This window comes from Panthera leo, chromosome A3 (genome assembly GCF_018350215.1).
Source record: "Panthera leo isolate Ple1 chromosome A3, P.leo_Ple1_pat1.1, whole genome shotgun sequence".
Classification (NCBI taxonomy): Eukaryota; Metazoa; Chordata; class Mammalia; order Carnivora; family Felidae; genus Panthera; species Panthera leo.
Genome location: NC_056681.1, coordinates 14901960 through 14921011, shown reverse-complemented (window position 1 = coordinate 14921011; position 19052 = coordinate 14901960). Strand labels below are relative to the sequence as shown.

At 52.2% G+C, this 19052-nt stretch overlaps 1 protein-coding gene across 3 annotated transcripts in view; it reads left to right on the top strand.

Moving 5' to 3' along the window:
- The window catches only part of SLC12A5 (solute carrier family 12 member 5), a 34077-nt gene that overhangs the window by 14906 nt on the left and 119 nt on the right, over positions 1 to 19052 (top strand). For 2 of the 3 annotated variants that reach the window (XM_042930109.1, XM_042930110.1), the window contains exons 5-25: positions 705 to 759; positions 1256 to 1386; positions 2494 to 2735; positions 3473 to 3684; positions 5307 to 5477; positions 5772 to 5870; positions 6012 to 6069; positions 7931 to 8105; positions 8718 to 8836; positions 9147 to 9245; positions 10184 to 10303; positions 10566 to 10670; positions 11814 to 11982; positions 13802 to 13997; positions 14842 to 15011; positions 15440 to 15571; positions 16503 to 16610; positions 17718 to 17840; positions 17939 to 18138; positions 18480 to 18494; positions 18736 to 18869. In XM_042930109.1, the coding sequence (XP_042786043.1) occupies positions 705 to 759; positions 1256 to 1386; positions 2494 to 2735; positions 3473 to 3684; positions 5307 to 5477; positions 5772 to 5870; positions 6012 to 6069; positions 7931 to 8105; positions 8718 to 8836; positions 9147 to 9245; positions 10184 to 10303; positions 10566 to 10670; positions 11814 to 11982; positions 13802 to 13997; positions 14842 to 15011; positions 15440 to 15571; positions 16503 to 16610; positions 17718 to 17840; positions 17939 to 18138; positions 18480 to 18494; positions 18736 to 18869 (2833 nt within the window). The remainder of the gene's footprint in view (positions 1 to 704; positions 760 to 1255; positions 1387 to 2493; positions 2736 to 3472; positions 3685 to 5306; positions 5478 to 5771; positions 5871 to 6011; positions 6070 to 7930; positions 8106 to 8717; positions 8837 to 9146; positions 9246 to 10183; positions 10304 to 10565; positions 10671 to 11813; positions 11983 to 13801; positions 13998 to 14841; positions 15012 to 15439; positions 15572 to 16502; positions 16611 to 17717; positions 17841 to 17938; positions 18139 to 18479; positions 18495 to 18735; positions 18870 to 19052) is intronic. The other variant, XM_042930111.1, reaches the window with a different exon arrangement.

The following is a 19052-nucleotide window of genomic DNA, read 5'->3' as shown; positions in this document are numbered from 1 at the left end:
ATCCTTCAGTGTGTGTTTACTAAAAATGAGGACATTCCCTTATGTAACCACAGTACAATGATCAGAGGCAGGAAACTAACACTGATACGTTAATAATGTCTTAATAGTAACACATTAATAATGTTTTATCTGCAGGCCTTATTCAGATTTTGCCAATCATGTCCTCACTAACTGAAGAGAATTCAAGATCACGTTTATCCTCATTTTTGATATCATGATTTTAGCCTCCATTAATCTGTAACAGCTGCTCTTTCTTTGTCTTGCATGACATTGACCCTTTTGAAGAGTATGGAGCAGTTAGTTTGTATGATGTCCCTTGATCTGGGTTGGTCAGATATCTCCTCATGACCGGATTCAGCTTAAGCATTTAGGCAGGAATACAGTACACCTATTTCATAGATGAAGAAACTGAGGCTTAGACAAGTGAAGTGACTTGTCCCAGATCAGACAGCTGGTCAGTGGCCAAGCTGGGATTTCCAGAGCTCTCTGATGCTATAGCTTGTGCTTCCTCCATGTGCATGGTGAATAAGAGATTTTCTTGACCAGAAGGACTTGGCAGGGGTAGAAGTTGGAACAGGACCAGAGAGAAGCTCAGCAAGGACTTGTGGGTTTGGCAGGTGTTTATGGGGTATAAGGTTTGGCACTGACCCAGGGCACTGCGGCCCCTGCCCTAGCTGCCACTCTGATGATCTCTCTCCTTGCAGACAATGCTCACGGCCATCTCCATGAGTGCAATCGCAACCAATGGTGTTGTACCTGGTATGTGATGGGGATTCTTGGAGGGGAAAGGGGTCTGGTTGGTCAGGAGGGGGCCCAGATAGTTGGAAGGAAGGACAGGGCCATAGGCTTTGGGGGTCATCAGGACCAAGAGAGGCAATATTGAAGACCTGGGGGCTGGGCTATGATGTTTGTGGGGTAGGTGGGGACAGTGGTATTAAGGGGGAGGGAGGGAGGGAGGCAGTTGATGGAGTTGAACAGGGCAATGCAAGATCTCCCTTTGCCTGAGACCCTCCTCTCCATCATCCTATTTTTCTGAGCCATGACCTCCTTAGAGGGGTAATTAGCAACATGGTAATTAGTGCTGCAAAATCCACTCAGAGTGGCTGGCTGAGTCTCCCACCAGTCGTAGGGCTGTAGCCTGTAAGACGTGAGGCACAGAACAACCCCTTTCCCACCTCTGTCCTGGAGCCCCCTCATCCCCAGTGGCAGCCCAGTGCCCCTTGAACTTCTCACTGACACTAGGTTCTTTCTGCAGCTGGCGGCTCCTACTACATGATTTCCAGGTCTCTGGGCCCAGAGTTTGGGGGCGCCGTTGGCCTCTGCTTCTACCTGGGCACTACATTTGCTGGGGCCATGTACATCCTGGGCACCATCGAAATCCTGCTGGTGAGAGGGGCTGAGGAGGAGGTGTGGGGCCCCAGGCTGTCAATCAGTTAACCAATGCTCCCTGGACACCTCCTGGGGAGAGGTCCAAGCCACTCAGTGAGGCCAAAAGGAAATCAGATGTGGTTCTGTCTTTAAAAAATTCACAGTCTAGTTGGGGAGACAAGATACAGTAATTACGTAACGTGAACAGCTGTCGTTCATCAGGCACCCACTGTGCTCTCAGCAGAGTTCCAATTGCTTTACAGTCATTATCTTGAATCCTCACAAGGATTAAGTATTATTATGCCCATTTTACAAATGAGAAGCTCAGAGAGGTGACATGACTTGCTCAAGGTCACTCAGCTACCAAGTGGCAGAGGTGGGTCGATAAGAGTTAATAGTGGTAGAAATAATTAAAGTAATGTCACACAATAGCTGTATCTGGTGATTGCCTACCATGTGCCTGGGACTGTGCTGATTTCTCTGTGAATGTTAATTGTGCAGGACTGATGACCAATGGGTTGCAAAAGAGAAGAAGGATGTGAGGGAGCCGAGTAAGAGACATGTTAGGAGTAGTGACTGATGAGAAGAAATCAGGGTGCTGGGCAGTGTTTGAAGGAGAGGCTAGTGATGTGGGTCTCGGCTCAAAGCAATTCTGCTCAATGCACAAAATTGGAAAAATATCAAAGGATGTAAAAAAGGAAATAACAACTGCCTGAAGAAAATCACCATTAACATTTTGGTGTATTTCCTTCTTTTTTTTTTTTTTTTACCATGTGAAATTGTATTCTGTCCTTGTAAAATAGACTCCATAGATTTCCCTAAGTAACTAGAAACTCCCTTTGTAATATCATTTATAAGCGAAAATAACTTTTTTAAGAATATAAACATATTAACATTCAGTCTAAAAATTTTAGAAAATACAAATATGCCGTAGGAATAAAAATGATCACATTTACTCCTATCCTATCATTGGATGTCATTTCCAGTCTCATACTACTGTAAATATACCGTGATGAGCAAGTATTTTCCAAAGCTCTTCCTGCACGTCAGGTTATATCCTTGGGGGTGATTCTTAGTTGGTTCTTGCTGTGTCACTCACCTGACCTCCTTGCCCCCTTTCCACAGGCTTACCTCTTCCCAGCTATGGCCATTTTTAAGGCAGAAGATGCCAGTGGGGAGGCAGCAGCCATGTTGAACAATATGCGTGTGTATGGCACCTGTGTGCTCACTTGCATGGCCACTGTGGTATTTGTGGGCGTCAAGTATGTCAACAAGTTTGCCCTTGTCTTCCTGGGTTGTGTCATCCTCTCCATCCTGGCCATCTATGCTGGGGTCATCAAATCTGCCTTCGACCCACCCAACTTCCCGTAAGTGCTGTTGCTCTGAGTCTAAGGCATCGCCCTCCTCCTCCCTGGTTAGGTTTCAGGGTCTGCGACGCCAGTCTCTGCCAACCTCCCTCTCCTCATCTCTCAGAATCTGAGTCCTTGTGGATTTAGAGCAACCTCCCTTGGGAAGTAAAATCTCTCCTTGTTTGGGGGAAATCTCTACAGGGTGCGATAATGTTTCTGGAGGTGGGCAGAGTTTCCCTTGTGAGGGTCAATTGCTTGCTGGTGGAGCAGACTTGGGAAGAACCGAGTGGGATTATTTCTGAAGGGATGATTCTGTGTTAGAGAAGCATTTCCTGGCAGGAGACAACTTCCTGGAATAGGGCACCTTATTAGTGTTGGATACCTTCTCTGTTGGGGGAAAGGTCACAGAAGAGAGGGTCTAGAGTCTCAAATCTTTGTGGGTCCTGCCTCTTTCTTGAGGACAGATTCCCTTAAATCCCACCGCCCAGGACTGCACACAGAGACTGCTGTCCATGGTTCTGAAACATAGCATTGTACTAAAGTCGTGGTTCTTTGCTGTGGCTGCATATTAAAATCACTTGGGGGAGCTTTGAAAAAAAAAAACACCGATTCTGGGCTCCATCCCAATTAAATCAGGATCTCTGGATACGGGGCCCTGAGATCTGTGTTTTTTAGAGCTCCCCTGGTGGTTCTATTGTGAAGCCAAGGCAAGGTTATGTCCCTCCCCCATCTTCCTCCCTTGTTGCTCTCCCTAGGATCTGCCTCCTGGGGAACCGCACACTATCTCGCCATGGCTTTGATGTCTGTGCCAAGCTGGCTTGGGAAGGAAATGAGACGGTGACCACACGGCTCTGGGGCCTTTTCTGTTCCTCCCGTTTCCTCAACGCCACCTGTGATGAGTACTTCACCCGAAACAATGTCACGGAGATCCAGGGCATCCCTGGCGCTGCCAGTGGCCTCATCAAAGGTCTGGGGGGAGGGAAGAAGGCTGGTGTCCAGGGAACACTACAGGGATTGTGGGTTAAACAGTCAGGATTAAGGAACTCTACTTGGGATTCACTTAAACTCAATCAGTTTTAATTGAGCACCTACTCTGGGCCATCTTTCCTTGGCGTCTTGGAGGAATAGAGATGAAAGGGAGCCTTCAATATCTTACTACCTAGTAGGAAAGAAAGTCATCAGTTTAAACAAGTATTCACCACTAATTATCTCCGTGGTGTCTAGCACTGTGCTAAGCACCAGGAACATGATATAAATAAGTCACAGTCCTTGGCTCCAAGGAGTCCAATGGTGGACACAGATGTATAAGCAAATAAATTACAATATGAGTTGATGTGCCTTCAATGAACAGAGACCTCTCGGGGGAGGGAGTGGTCATGTGTATAAAGGGGCAAGACAAGGCTTCCTAGACTCATCTGAGGAGGGTTTTGAAGGAAAAATAAGAGATTTTGAGTTATACTAGGGGGATAAAGGAATTAAGGCAGAAGAACAGCTTGCCTGAAAGCATGCAGACAGAGAAGAGCATATTGTGTCCTTCCAACCACAGATAATTTGGTATGACTGGGGCATAAAGTACAAAGGAAGGAGGGGCAAGAAATGATGTTGGAGAGGGTGGCATAAGCCAGATTGTGGCAGGCCTTGGAAGCCATATTGGAATGTTTGAACCATGTCCTGAGGGCAATGGGGGCCATGAAAGGGTTTCAAATAAGGGATGGACATGGTCAGTGTTATTTCTAAAGGTTCTTTTTGGCTGTTAATATGGATAAGGTAAAGGGAGAGAGAACAGGGAGTCCAGGAGGAGGCTGATGCTGAGTTCAGGTGACAGATGATAGTTTTCTGATCAAGAGTAATCAAGTGATGTCCATGGGAGTGGAGTGGAGCAGTGGTTCTCCCCCAGGGCTGTTTTGCCCCCCAGGAGGCATATAGCAATGTCTGGAGACATTTTTGGCCATCGCAACTAGATGGTTGTTACTGACATCTAATGCATAGAAACCAGTATTTTGCTAAACATTCTACAGTGCTATAGGACAGCCCTCCACAACAAAGAATTATCTGGCCCCAAATGTCAATAAGGCTGAAGTGAGGAAATCCTGAAAAGGAGAGGAGGGGCATATTTGAGAAATATTTAGAAGGGATAATAGACAGAAATTGGAGATGGTTTTGAAACAGATATGGGGAAGGGGAACAGTTGAGGGCAATGTAAAGCTGTCTGAATTAATGACGGTGCCATTTACTTAGATAAGAGATATGAAAAAGGAGCTGGTTGTGAGGTGGCTGGCCAGTGAGACCAGTTTGGGACATATTGAATCAGTCTGAGATAGGTCTTTCTGTGTCTTTTTTACCCTACTAGACTGGACTATTTGAGGGCAAGGACTAGATGTGATTCATGTGCAAAGCCTCTGCACATGGCCTGGCCCAAAGCAGGAGCTTAGGGAATGTCAGTGGAAATAAAATAGAGCCAAGGCCTTGAGGGAGTGAGAAGTGGTTGACCTTGACCCTTCTTTTTCTGCCCACCCCACCTCCTGGCCCTGGAGCTCTGGTACCCTGACTTCTGGTTTTCCTCCTAAGCATCATATCTCCTCCCCACAGAGAACCTCTGGAGCTCCTACCTGACCAAGGGGGTGATTGTGGAGAGACGTGGGATGCCCTCGGTGGGCCTGGCAGATGGCACCCCTGTCGACATGGACCATCCTTATGTCTTCAGCGATATGACCTCCTACTTCACCCTGCTGGTTGGCATCTACTTCCCCTCAGTCACAGGTGAAGGGGAGCTCAGAGAGGGAGGACTCTGCCTGAGAGTGATGGGTGGAGAGAGTCAATGATGATGTGGGGAATTTCTTAGTCCAGCAATCTCATCACATAGGCAGGAGCCAAAATCCAGTTCCCATTGCACAGATGAGGGAATTAAGGCCAGGAGAAGCCATGCCCAAGTTCTCACACCAGTCGGTATGCCAGGACTAGATCCCAGACTTCCTGGCTCCGAGGCTGGTGTCCTTTCTTCTTGTTCTGTCTTGTCTCCTGTGGCCCCTGTACTAGCTGCTCCTCTATTCACAGGGATCATGGCTGGTTCTAACCGTTCTGGAGACCTACGGGATGCCCAGAAGTCAATTCCCACTGGCACCATCCTGGCCATTGCCACCACCTCTGCTGTCTGTATCCTGCATTGCTGGGCTGGGACCACCGTGGATAGGGAGGGCTGGGAGGAGGGCAGCTGAAGCTGCTGCCTCACCCAGCTGGCCTGGGAGCAGAAAGGGGAATGTCATCCTGGGGATTCTCCTTCATCCTCTGCTACAGACATCAGTTCTGTTGTTCTGTTTGGGGCCTGCATTGAGGGGGTCGTCCTGCGGGACAAGTAAGTAAGGGAATTGGGGCTGATCCTGTTCTGGGTAGTGGGTGTATGGGGCCAGGTTTTGGGAAACAGACCCCGCAGCGAGTGTTGAGTCTGTGCAAGGGGACTTGTGGGAGGGAGATCACAGGCGATTGCTTGCAAGCTCACCTTCTTATATTTTATCTTTCTCCTGTCACTCCAGCTCAAGAAACTTGGATGGTGTCTCATTGTTTTTAGAATAATGCTACTTCCCTTTTTTTTTTTGCTTTAAAATCTATTAACCCATTTAACATTTCTTAGATATCTATATGTTGGTCGCTGTCCAGTGTTCTAGGAGAGAATAAAAATAAATAACACATGCTTTTTGTCCTGAAGGAGCTCTTTGGGGGCTGATAACCACGCTCAACAACAGACTTGAAATGTAGAGCAGTAGGAGTGGGCCCTGGTAATGCACAGGAGGCCGAAATCCAGTCTTCAGAGGGTTGGGGAAGAGGAGGTGATGCTGGAAGTGCCTTACACACATTTTCCCACTTATCTTTCTCACTTTAAATGTTGAGTAGAGATCAGTTAGGTAACTAGGAGTGGGAAGGGCATTCTAAGTGGTGGGAACAGCATGAACAAAGGTGGAGGAGAGAAACAGTAGTGTGTGCGTGTGTGTGTGTGTGTGTGTGCGCACACACACACATAGGTGCCTATAGCTGTAAGAAATTCAAGCTTCTGGAGCCTACACATTTGAAGGGTATGGGCACGCACCACTAGGAGGGTAAAGTAGGAGGTCTTGTCATGGAAGTCAGTTTCCATGGCTCCATCCTGGCTTCTGTAAGGTGGGGAATGGGGACATGCGTCTGGAGCCAGTCCTGGAAGCCTAGTTTTTGGTACCAGGAAATTAGAGCTTTATTTTATTTAAAAAAAAAAATAGAGGAAACCCTGAAGGGTTTTAAGCAGGGGAGTGACCTGGCCAAGCGGACAATTTGCATATATTACACTTATTAGCTTTTAGGGGAACTTAATCTCCACTTATTTCATTTAATCAGAGACACCCCCCCCCCCCTTGGGGCGCCTGTGTGGTTTAGTTGGTTGAGCATCTGACTTTGGCTCAGGTCATGTTCTCACAGTTTGTGGGTTCGAGCCCCACGTTGGGCTCTGTGCTGACAGCTCAGAGCCTGGAGCCTGCTTCGGATTCTGTGTCTCCCTGTCTCTCCCTTTGCCCCTCCCCTCCTCAAAAAATAAATCAACATTAAAAAAATTAATCAGAGGCCTCCCACAGAACTGCAAGGGATTCAGCAGGCCATCCGGTAAAACCCTTCATCTGATTTTGGAGTCCTTCAGCAACAGCCCATTTGAGCACACCTCTGCTTGCACACTCCAGCCACAGGGCTCTCTCTACCTACTGAGGCAACATCATTCAATTTAAGATAGTGTCACTGTTAGAAAATGCTTTCCTATGCTTCTCACATTAGATATCATTACCATAAATGAGGCCAGAACCCCATTTTTCAGATGGAGACACAGGTTCTAATAAGCCAAGAGATTTTTTTCCAGCTTAACATATTACAATATTGACCATTTACTAGAATCACTATTAGTGTCTTGTTCCAGGCATAGTGCAAAGCATTTTACCTGTGTTGGTTCCTTTTATCTTGTCACCAATCATACGAGATAGGTTTATAGTGATTCTCATTTTATAGCTGAGGCAACTTACCCAAGGTCACACAGACAGAAATGCCCAGGACATTAGGAGCTTTGTCTCCCCCCTTGCTCCTAGAGAGCCTAGTCCTGTGATTGGTGTACAACTGGTCCTGGGGTTGGTGTGGGAGACACGCCCTGGAGATCCAGGTGGCATTGCTCACCCAGCATCTCCTGTCCCCTTGCTGCTTCATTCCAGGTTTGGCGAAGCCGTGAATGGCAACCTGGTGGTGGGAACACTGGCCTGGCCATCCCCTTGGGTCATTGTCATCGGATCCTTCTTCTCCACCTGTGGGGCTGGGCTGCAGAGCCTCACGGGGGCCCCACGCCTGCTGCAGGCCATCTCCCGGGACGGCATAGTGCCCTTCCTGCAGGTCAGTGAGGGGTGGAGTGTGGGAAGAAAAGCCCATCCATTATACCGGTCAGCCAAGCCACTGCCCGGAGAGGCCACCGGGTGAGCCAAGGCCCCCTAGGGCCCTGCTGCTCTGCACTACCAATAAGAAGAATGGGTGTGCCTTATTTGGGATTTGGCCCATGGTCAGTGCTATCTCTTTGGGCAGAGTTGTCTGCTCTTAGGGGAGAAACCTTTAGCCCTCCTTTGGCTGAGTGATCAGGCAGGGAGGTAGCCAAAGGGTAAGTGTGGCTCTCTCCATGGTGCTTAAAAAAAAAAAAAAAAAGATTTATGGAGCACACAGTCATGGCCACTTGCTGGTCCCTGTAGCTCCTCTCCATCTGTCCTACAGGTCCTTCTCTTCCCCTTAAGGGGTCATTTGAACTTCATTAACTGAAGTACCAATGTCAGAGTGGGAGAGACACAGCCAAAGACTGGCATCCCCTTGGGTAAGGGTGAGGAATACAGCATCCTCTCCCTACTTCCTCACTGGTTAGGGGATTCCTGCCTCCATTGCACCGGTCCCCAAGACTGGACAAGAGAGACAAGAAGTGCCTAAGATCTCAGACCTTTATGATGGTTGCTCTGTCCCCAGGTCTTTGGCCACGGCAAAGCCAACGGAGAGCCAACATGGGCCTTGCTCCTGACGGCCTGCATCTGTGAGATTGGCATCCTCATTGCATCCCTCGACGAAGTTGCCCCCATCCTCTCTATGTGCGTGCTGGCCTCTTGCCCTCCCCATCAGCTCTGGGGGGGGGGGTCTCTCTACCTGGATCCTCAGTTGTGACCCTGGATAGCCCACCCGATAGTGTAACAACCTGTCTTTTGTTATATGAAGATTCACTCCCACACACATCAGGGTGTGCCGAAAGGGGATCTGGCCCTTGAATCCCATTCCAGAATGTGATCTGGCCACCTCCTCAGTTTCTTATCCTCTTTCCCCCCCTTTCTTTCCCTATGTTTCTCTTTCTGTTTCTGCCTCCCTTTGCATCTCTGCCTCTCCTGGGGCCTTTCTGTGTTCTAGGTTCTTCCTGATGTGCTACATGTTTGTGAACCTGGCCTGTGCCGTACAGACACTGCTGAGGACCCCCAACTGGAGGCCACGCTTTCGATATTACCACTGGTGGGTGCCCTGTGCCCTTCCCTGCCTAACAGAACACTCTCCTATCTCCACCCCCACCCCACTTCACCCTAGCCCATCCCCTAGGTCTAGGGGTCCCAAAATTTAAAAAAAGGAGTCCATTTCTCCAGCTTTTGTAGCCCAAGTAGCATGAAAAAGGTTCTGGAGAACCTTATAACCACAAATAATAATATAACACAGTCGTGAACAGTCTCGGCTATAGTCCCTCCCTCCCCACAATGCCCAACGTCTTTCAGTCTAGAAGAGGAAACCTCAGTGTCCTCAGCTGTGAGATGGGGATGACAACTGCACTGACCTCAGGGGCCCTCGTGAGTGTTACAGGGTTTAGTGCATGGAAGATTCTTATTATGTGGAGCCTGGGGCTCTTCTGATCATTTTACTTTATGGTCCTTCATCCTCACAATAGGCCTGTGGGGCAGACAGGGCAGGAATGACCATGCTTGGTCTACGGAGAGGGAACAGGCTCAAACAGGGGAAGGGAGTAGCCCAAGGTTACTCAGAAAGTCTCCGACAGACCTGGACTTGAACCCAGCTGCCTGACTCCCATCTCAGTGCTCCTGCTTTGCCAGTTACCTCCTCCTGGGGACACACTCTTCCCAGGAGATCTTGCCTACAACTCTCTCCAGACACCTGTGCCTCAGAAACCATCTGGCAGGGTGGTGCGGCAGGGTCTAAGGCACTGGGACAAGGCAGTGTGTTCTCAGGAGTGGGGGGGGGGGTGTCATGGAGTGGTGCTGTCTGTGGCTGCTCATTCACCCAGAAGCTCCCAGATTCCCATGGTGCTCTTGGAGATGATGGTGTGAGTTCCCCCAGACCTGAGCTGCCCTAGACCTCCCAGTTCTTGCCTTGTTGTCTGAGCCCCGGGAACCAGTGACAGTCCTGCTGGGACTCAGAGGCTGGGTCTTCCTCCCATTGTTCAGGACACTCTCCTTCCTGGGCATGAGCCTCTGCCTGGCCCTCATGTTTATCTGCTCCTGGTATTACGCCCTGGTGGCCATGCTCATTGCTGGGCTCATCTACAAATATATCGAGTACCGCGGGTAAGTGTGGGGAAGTGGGGAGGGCCGGAAGGGGGTAGGGATGGGGTAAGAGTGGGGAGAGGCTGGGGATGGAGGGGAGGGGGAAGGGTGATGGGGGTGGGATTGGGAGATAGAGGACAGGAGTTGAGGGAGGGGCTGAAGCTTCGAGAAAAGGAGGTGGCAGAATGGCTGCACATTGTCTGCTGGGGCAGCCACTTCTGTGTGCGTGGTTCTTCCTGACACCCCTGGCTTTCTACTCTGGTTGATCCCCTTGGGTCCCCAGGGCAGAGAAAGAGTGGGGTGATGGGATCCGAGGCCTGTCCCTCAGCGCTGCACGCTACGCCCTCTTACGCCTGGAGGAAGGGCCCCCACATACCAAGAACTGGAGGTAAGTGGCCAGGTGCACGTGGGAGGGCCCAGAGGAAGGACAGGAAGGGAGCAGGGCCTGACTCTCCCTCACCTGTTTTGTTTGCTGGGTGGTGTTCCCGCCACGATGGTGTGTCCTTAATGTCTCCTCCTCTGCTCAGCCTAGTCTGAACCTTTCCCACCTGCGGTACCTGGGGTCAGGCTGAGGTACCATCCATTGATCCCCCAATTACCTATCATGTGTTTAAAAACATGTGTGAATGCATGATCTGTGCCGGGCCCCTTTCCAGTCTCTGGGGACCTAGTGAGTGAATAGTTCCACGGAGCAGGCACACACGGAGACAGATAAATGTAATATCGTGTAACATTTGCTCTGGGAAAGGTGGACCCATTCACTGTGAGAGTTATAGGGGGCTTCTAGAAATTTCTAGATTAAGAACGATCCCTCCACTTTATTCGTGTGAACATCGGGGACCAGAGAAGGTCTCAGAGGCCACGGAAGGCAGAACCGGAAGCAGAATCTTTACCTCCACCTCTCAGCCCTGCCTGCTTTCTAGCTGATTGCTCTGCAAGCCCAGCCCTCGCTCATCTCCCTCAGGTCACTTTGCCGAGAGGAAGGCCTGAACTCTGAGCTCTGACTAGGACACTGTTGGCTTGCACTTGCTGATGTCTACTAAACTGGGTCTTCCAGAGACCCGGGCTTTGCATTGTTTGTGAATTCTTAAATGCTTGGCACAGGGTCTAGCCCAGAGTGCTCAGAGAATGCTCTTAAACTGATGGTTGGTTGGATGGATGGGATGGCCAAATGAAAAAGGAAGTGAATGGATAAACAGATGAGTAGATGGCTAAGTGTACATATGTATGGGAGGGTGATTGGTGAATAGATGAACGTGTGAATGGTTGGTGGCAGGTGGATGTTAGATAACTAGGTGAATAATGCATATGTAGGTAAGTTAATATGGATGTGAGTGGGTGGCGGAAGGATAAAATGGATGGGTGGGTGACTGGGTGGATGGATGAGTGAGGTGGACAGCGAGATGGGTAAGTGGGTGGGGGTATAGAGGATGGATGGCTAGTAAGCTCACCAGTGTTTTGGTGTGTGGGGGCGTGGCGTATGGTGGGTAGAAGTTGGGTGGGTGTTGAATGGACCTTGAATCCTTTTCAGGCCACAGCTGCTGGTGCTGGTGCGCGTGGACCAAGACCAGAATGTGGTACATCCACAGCTGCTCTCACTGACCTCCCAGCTCAAGGCAGGGAAGGGCCTGACCATTGTGGGCTCTGTCCTTGAGGGCACCTTTCTGGACAACCATCCCCAGGCCCAGCGGGCAGAGGAGGTGAGAGGAGTCCCTGGTGGGAAGGGGGCAAGGACAAGTCCCTTGACTTGACCCTTTACACTTTGCCTTCTTACCTCCTTTGGGGTCAAAGGTGGCTCATGCTTTTCTTTCTTCTTTCTTAGAAGAGGAATCTAAGGACTCAGCGAGTGAGTTCCTTAGAATCCAATTGTCAGAACCAAAGACCATCAGAGCCAAAAGGGCCCCATTTTATGGATAGGGAGACTGAGGCTTAGAGAAGTCAGGTCATTTGTCTAAGGACAGAAAACAGACTCAACTTAGGACTGCTTGACTCCTACTCCAGGCTTCTCCCTGCCAACGTATAAATCTTTCAAAGTGTTTTCACATCTATGATTCTTTCGACCCTCACGCCGCGTGAAGTTGGCAGTGTGAGTATCCACATTTAGTACAAGGGGAAACAGGCCCAGAGAGGGAAGACAGCTTGCTGAAAGTCACAGAGCTGGCTGGGAGCATAGTCAGAATTTGAGCCTGCGTCCCTGGCTCTGGGTCACCTGCTTCTAAGAGCACCGGTCTGTACTCTTAGTGTACAGGGCCAGCGTGGGCAGGGGCGGCTGGCTTCTGTGTTATGGGGCACTAACACGTGTCTGGAACCTGGTGGGTAGCTGAGCAGGTGGGTTCTGTCTTCGATCCAGGCTTCTCTCCCCTTGGGGCTGTGACTAGTTGTGGAGAAAGGAAAGGGGGCCGGAGGGGGGAGAGGAGAGATGGGGAGGAGTACCCCTAATGGCTTGTGACAGTTGCTGTTTCTGCCTCACTGGGCCGTTCACACCAATCTGTCAGGGCCCAGGGCTGGAGGCCTCCACTGGTCAACTTCCTTCAATATGGAGTGGGTGAGAAGGTGCTGCGAACCAGACAGAGGGCTGGGCCTGGGGAGATGGGGGGTGGATAAGACCAGATCCCAGGCCTCAAGGTGCTCACAGGCTAGTGGGAAGATAGAACGTACCCAGAAGGCTCTCAAGCCTTCCTGCTGTTGGTAGATGCTTCACTAGGGTTCATATCATCAGAATAATAGAATGTGTTGCGTGCTTCCAATCTGTCAAGCAGCATGCTGCCTTACCCACATCATGTCCTGTAATTCTGCCTGTTCTTCAATGAGGTAGCTGCCATCCCCATTTGACGGATGGGCAAACTGAGGCTCACAGAGGTTAAGCGATTTGCCTGAGGTCACACAGCCAGGAGGTGCCCGAGGTAGGCGTTGAAGCCCTCTCTGCTTGACATCAGGGTAGGGGTTTAGAGCGTGGGGGATGGTGTCAGAGCCCTGGAGTTGAACCCCTACAATAACATACCCATTAGCTGGGTGGCCTTAAGGAAGGCTTAATTTCTCTGAACCTCAATTGCCTCATCTATAACATAAGACTAATAAGAATCCTACCTTCATGGTGCAGGTTGAGTGTGCATTGAAAATGCTCATCATTATGCTAACTTTTAAAAGTTGTTAAAAACAAATCGTCGGGGCACGCACAGCAGCCCAGTTCCGTTCTGGTCTGGGGGGGGGGTGGTTTCTGAGAAGGTGACATTTGAGTTGGGCCAGCGACCTGCAATGGGGGGAGGGTCCCGGTGGGGGTGGAGGGCTTGCCAGCGAAGGCAGGGTGCGGGAAGTGTGGGCTAAGGTCACAGACGGCTTCGCCGGATCCACAAGGAATGGGGCTAATAGGTGATGGGGAGCCATGCGCGATTCTGGTGCCAGAGACTGACGTGATCGGAGCTGAGCTTCGAGAAGATGGGGACAGTGAAGGGGAGAGACAGCCGGAATGGAGGCCTGAGGCTCGTCCTTGTCTGACACGCCCCTCCCCCCATCTCCCAGTCCATCCGGCGCCTGATGGAGGCAGAGAAAGTGAAAGGCTTCTGCCAGGTAGTGATTTCCTCCAACCTGCGTGACGGCGTGTCGCATCTGATCCAGTCCGGGGGCCTCGGGGGGCTGCAGCACAACACCGTGCTGGTTGGCTGGCCCCGCAACTGGCGGCAGAAGGAAGATCATCAGACATGGAGGAACTTCATTGGTAACACTGGGTGGGCCGGGGATGGCGGTGGGCGGTGGGCTCCCCCTCTTGGGCCCGGGGGCTCTTTCCCGGGTGTTGCACATGCGGGGGTCGGTGCTCAGAGCTGGCCCTGTGCCAGGCGCTGAGGACTCAGGTGTGAGGGAGATAGTCTTGGGCCCTGCAGAGCTGACTCAGCCCCGAGAGACAGAGTCAGTGGAAGGCAGCGGAAAGAGCTACAGCTGCCAAGTCAGAGAGGCCTGGGTCTCAGTCTCACCTCTGGCCCTTCCTAGCTGTGTGATCGTTCACAAGTGACTCACCCTCTCTGAGCACTAGACGCCTTGGTAGTAATATAATATCGGACATGTATAGACTGTGTTCTGTGTGCCAGACAAGTTGAGCCTCTCTCTAAGCCTCTTATCCTCTCAGCGGTCCCGTGTGGGCTGGCGAGGCAGTGTCAGCTCCCCTTTGCTGGTGTGAAACGCAGGCCCAGGCCCGGGGAGATGGAGGAGTTTGCTCCAGATCGCCCTGTTGACTCCAGGCTATTCTGGCTCCTTTCCGGGTGGATCATAAAGGCAGTTGAGAGGATAAACCAGGCGGTGCACAGAAGAGCTCCTGATAGGAAGGGCAGGTGGTCTCGTTGCCACTCGACAGGTGGGGAAACTGAGGCCCAGCGAGGTCGAGAGGCTTTCCCCAATCCAAACAACAATTCAGTGATGAGACCTACGTAGATGCTGGTTTTCTGACTACTCAGGCCAAGGCCGGGGCCGGGTGGGGTGGGGGGGGGTGCTGGGTGCCAGGAGCCTTGGTGCAGGAAGGGACCGGGGTCGCTCTTCTCCCCTCTGGCCCTCTCCTTGGCCTTCCCCAGAGCTGGTCCGGGAAACCACAGCTGGTCACCTGGCCCTACTGGTCACCAAGAACGTTTCCATGTTCCCTGGGAACCCCGAGCGCTTCTCCGAGGGCAGCATCGACGTCTGGTGGATTGTGCACGACGGCGGCATGCTCATGTTGCTGCCTTTCCTGCTGCGACACCACAAGGTGAGCGAGCGTGGCTCTGCGTGGCTCGTGGGCTCTGGCCAGGGCCAGCCTCCACGTGAGCCCCTCCTCGGGAGCTCCTGGAAGAGGGGGGCTGATCGCCTCCCTTCCCCTGAGATGTTAGGACCTGAGTGTGTCTCCTCTGGCGGGTGTCCTTGCCTTGTAAAGGAGAGCGCTGCTTCACCCTTGCAAGCGATACTTTAATGGGGACTCTTACCTAAGCCGGGGAGGGGGGTGGTTTGTAGGGAGTGGCCTCCAAGGTAGAGGATTTTGGGTCTGCGTGTGTGTGTGTGTGTGTGTGTGTGTGTGTGTGGCGGGGGCGGGGGAAGGTGGGTGGGAAGGGTGAGGGACAGGGTCCTCTCTAGGTTCTGACCTTGAATTTTCTCACTGCGTCTGGGCTGGGCTTTTCTGGGTCCCCTTCACCCCTCCAGGTCTGGCGGAAGTGCAAGATGCGCATCTTCACCGTGGCCCAGATGGACGACAACAGCATCCAGATGAAGAAGGACCTGACCACCTTTCTGTACCATTTACGTATCACCGCGGAGGTCGAGGTCGTGGAGATGGTGAGTCCCTACCAGCCACCCCTGAAGTTCTGGAGTCCTAGCCGGCCCTCTTTCCTCTTGGCCCTAGCACCAAATAGGGCGACCCCCAAATCGATCAGCTTATGATGCTGGATCCCTTCCCCATCTTACCTACCTCTTAGCCTCTCTTCGAGTAACCCAAGAGTCTGCCCATGTATCCATCCATCCGTCCCTCTCTTCTTTACAAGAATAGCCAAGTCATTATATGTAAGGTACTGTCTTACGCCACATTTTATATATATGTGTATATATATATATATATATATATATATATATATATATTCTTACAACAACCAGTGAAACAGATACAATTATCAGCATTTTCATTTTACAGATTAGGAAGTTGAAGCACGGAAAGGTTAAGTAATTTGCTCAACAGGACAACCAAATGGCAGAGCCACGATGCAAACCCTGGCAGGCTGACTTCAGAGTCCAGGCCCCTGGCGATTACACCGCATGGCCTCTCATCCATCCGTCCCCCTCGGTTTATTTACGCATCCACCCATCCCTCTGTGTATTCATTAATGTAGTCATTCACTCAACTACCCATTCATCCATATATGTATTCATTCATCACTTTGTTCCTTTAAAATTTCTTCCCCTTCTCCATTCACCCGGGTAATTAATTAATCTGCTCATTCATTAATTCACCCATTCACACCCTGGTCCTGTGCTGGGCTGAGGAGGGAATGAGCGGCATTGTCTTCAAAGAGCATTGTCCTCTGCTTCGTCCTTGCCTCCCACAGCTATTGGTTAAACTAGGTCATTAGAGAGAGAAGCCCTAGGCTGGCAGAAGGAAGGGGGTCCGCCTCCCTTCCCTTGGCCTTGCACCTGAGCTCATGCTTTCCTCCCTTGCCCCTGTCACTCTACCCTGCCCCCCCGCCCCCCCTCCCCCGTCCCTGTCCGCCCACAGCATGAAAGCGATATCTCGGCGTACACCTACGAGAAGACATTGGTGATGGAGCAGCGTTCTCAGATCCTCAAACAGATGCATTTAACCAAGAATGAGCGAGAGCGCGAGGTGAGGTTGCCCTGGCTGGCCTCTGAGAGCCTCAAGCTGCTGCCAGTTCTGGGTCTGCACAGGTTAGGGATGGCCCGGGGCTCACACTCCTGGCCATTGGCACGGCCTTCACCCTAGCGTATTACTCATCACCCTTATTCCCTTCAACCCCACCTCCCTAGCAGCAGGGGTACATTGCACCTACCAAGCCTGCCAGCCAGGATGCAGAGGGCTTTGGCACGGGTGACAGATTTTCCTCTGTATGTGACTTCTGGGGCCCAAGGGAGAATCGTGGAAGCTAAATATGTATGGATGATGATTCCTCATGGGCGTGGGCTCCGAGTGTGGGGGATCATGTGATAGACCCTGCGAGAGTGGGTAACAGATGGTTATTTAGGGATATAGCTGATGGTGGGAGTTGGGGGCATACCTCCTAGGGTACGGTTGATGAGTTCTCAGGGGGTAATGATGATGAGCCCCCCACGGGGTATGGGTGTAAGATCTCCCAGGTGTGAGTAATGTGGACCACTAGCGCCCCGAGTTGGGATGAAAGCCCACCCCTTGGTGAAATGAGTGATGGTAACTGTGGCCGGGGACTGAAGAGCTCTGGGGGGCAGGTGACAGGTTGCCTGTGGAATCGATCCTGTAGGTGAGAGCGACAGACCATGGTTGAGGGGGTCTCCCAGGTGTGGATAATATATTTCTCAGATTTGGTTAATGGATCTTCAGGGGAATGAGTGGTGGGTACCTTTTTGAGCTGGGAAAGGTGAGCACTTCAAGGATGTTGTCCAGGGTGATAGTGAACACTATAAAAAAAAAAAAAAAGGCATGTGCACTGACCAGTTGGAACCGACACTGGACCGAGGTGCTAAGATAGAGCCCTGCTGGGCCAAGTGTTAACCCTTTGCTTGCTGCACGGTGGGGAGGTCAGGGGTTCTGCGGATGAGTTGGAGCGGCCAGGCCAGCGGGGCAAAAGCTATTTGGTATGGAAGCCTTGCAATGTTTTAACAGCTGGTACGGCTCCCAGAAGTGTGCCTCGTGGCTGAACATCAGCTCTGGAGGTAGCTGTTTGCAGGGCACGGGTGGTGACTCCTAGCCGAGCTGGCGCTAACCTGTGTCACTCCGTAGATCCAGAGTATCACAGATGAGTCTCGCGGCTCAATCCGGAGAAAGAATCCAGCCAACACTCGGCTCCGCCTCAACGTCCCAGAAGAGACCGCTGGTGACAGTGAGGAGAAGCCAGAAGAGGAGGTGTGCGCCTGGGTGGTTTGGCCCCAGCCGGTGGGAGCCGCGCCTCTGGCCTCGGCCAAGGGAGTCACGTGCTGCCCGCCCCTTCCTTCATCTCCCAGGTGCAGCTCATCCACGACCAGAGCGCTCCCAGCTGCCCCAGCAGCTCTCCGTCCCCGGGGGAGGAGCCTGAGGGGGAGGGCGAGGCCGATCCTGAGAAGGTGCATCTCACCTGGACCAAGGACAAGTCGGTGGCAGAGAAGAATAAGGGCCCCAGTCCCGTCTCCTCGGAGGGCATCAAGGACTTCTTCAGCATGAAGCCGTAGGGGCCTGGGGGCTGCGGGCTGGGGGCTGGGGGCTGGGGTGAGCCTGCAGGGTCTTTGCTCCCCGTGGCAGAGCAGATGAGCAGAGGAGGTCCTGGTGGGAAGACCCCGCCCAGACCTTGTCTGGGCGTCCCCATCCGAGGACCTGGGGTCGGGCCGATGGCCGAGGGTCGGCGCTCCCACGTGCGCCGTGAAGAAGCGAAGGGGGTGTGGCCGGGAGAGCGGGACCCGCGAGCGCTGGGTGGGGGAGGGGGAGGATGGTGGCCCAAGTGCTCAGCCCCTCCTTCTTCTGACCCCTCTCTCGTTCTTCCTCTCTTTGCTTCTCTTGTGTTTCCTGAAGGGAGTGGGAGAATTTGTAAGTGCTTCAGGATTTTTTAATTCTCTCTTCTGGGTTGGCCAGGGTCCCCGCTCTCCTCAGTCTATCACGAACCCTCAGCGCGGGCCCCTGGCCGTTTGGGGTCTCTTGAATAGCCCAACTTGGAGAGGTCTGGGGTTGACCGGTGCCAGCGGCCCAGTGCGCCTGGGGCTGGAAGGGCACTGGGTCCTGCCCTCCGGCTTCGGGCTCACGCGCCCGCCTCCCCTCCTGCCTCCCCCAGGAACCAGTCCAACGTGCGGCGCATGCACACTGCCGTGCGGCTGAACGAGGTCATCGTGAAGAAATCCCGGGATGCCAAGCTGGTGTTGCTCAACATGCCTGGACCTCCCCGCAACCGCAACGGTGACGAAAATTGTATCCAGGACCTAAAGTGGGGCGTGCGGGAGGGAGGCGGACGTCAGGGGCAACGGGGTCCTCGTCCTGGGAGGGAAGAGCCGAGGCGTTCCCGCGTCAGGAACCTCAGACCGGGAGGCGGGCCCAGGGGTCCCCGGCGCCCGATCGCGACCCTCCCTCCACTCCGTCTTGGCGAAGGGGACG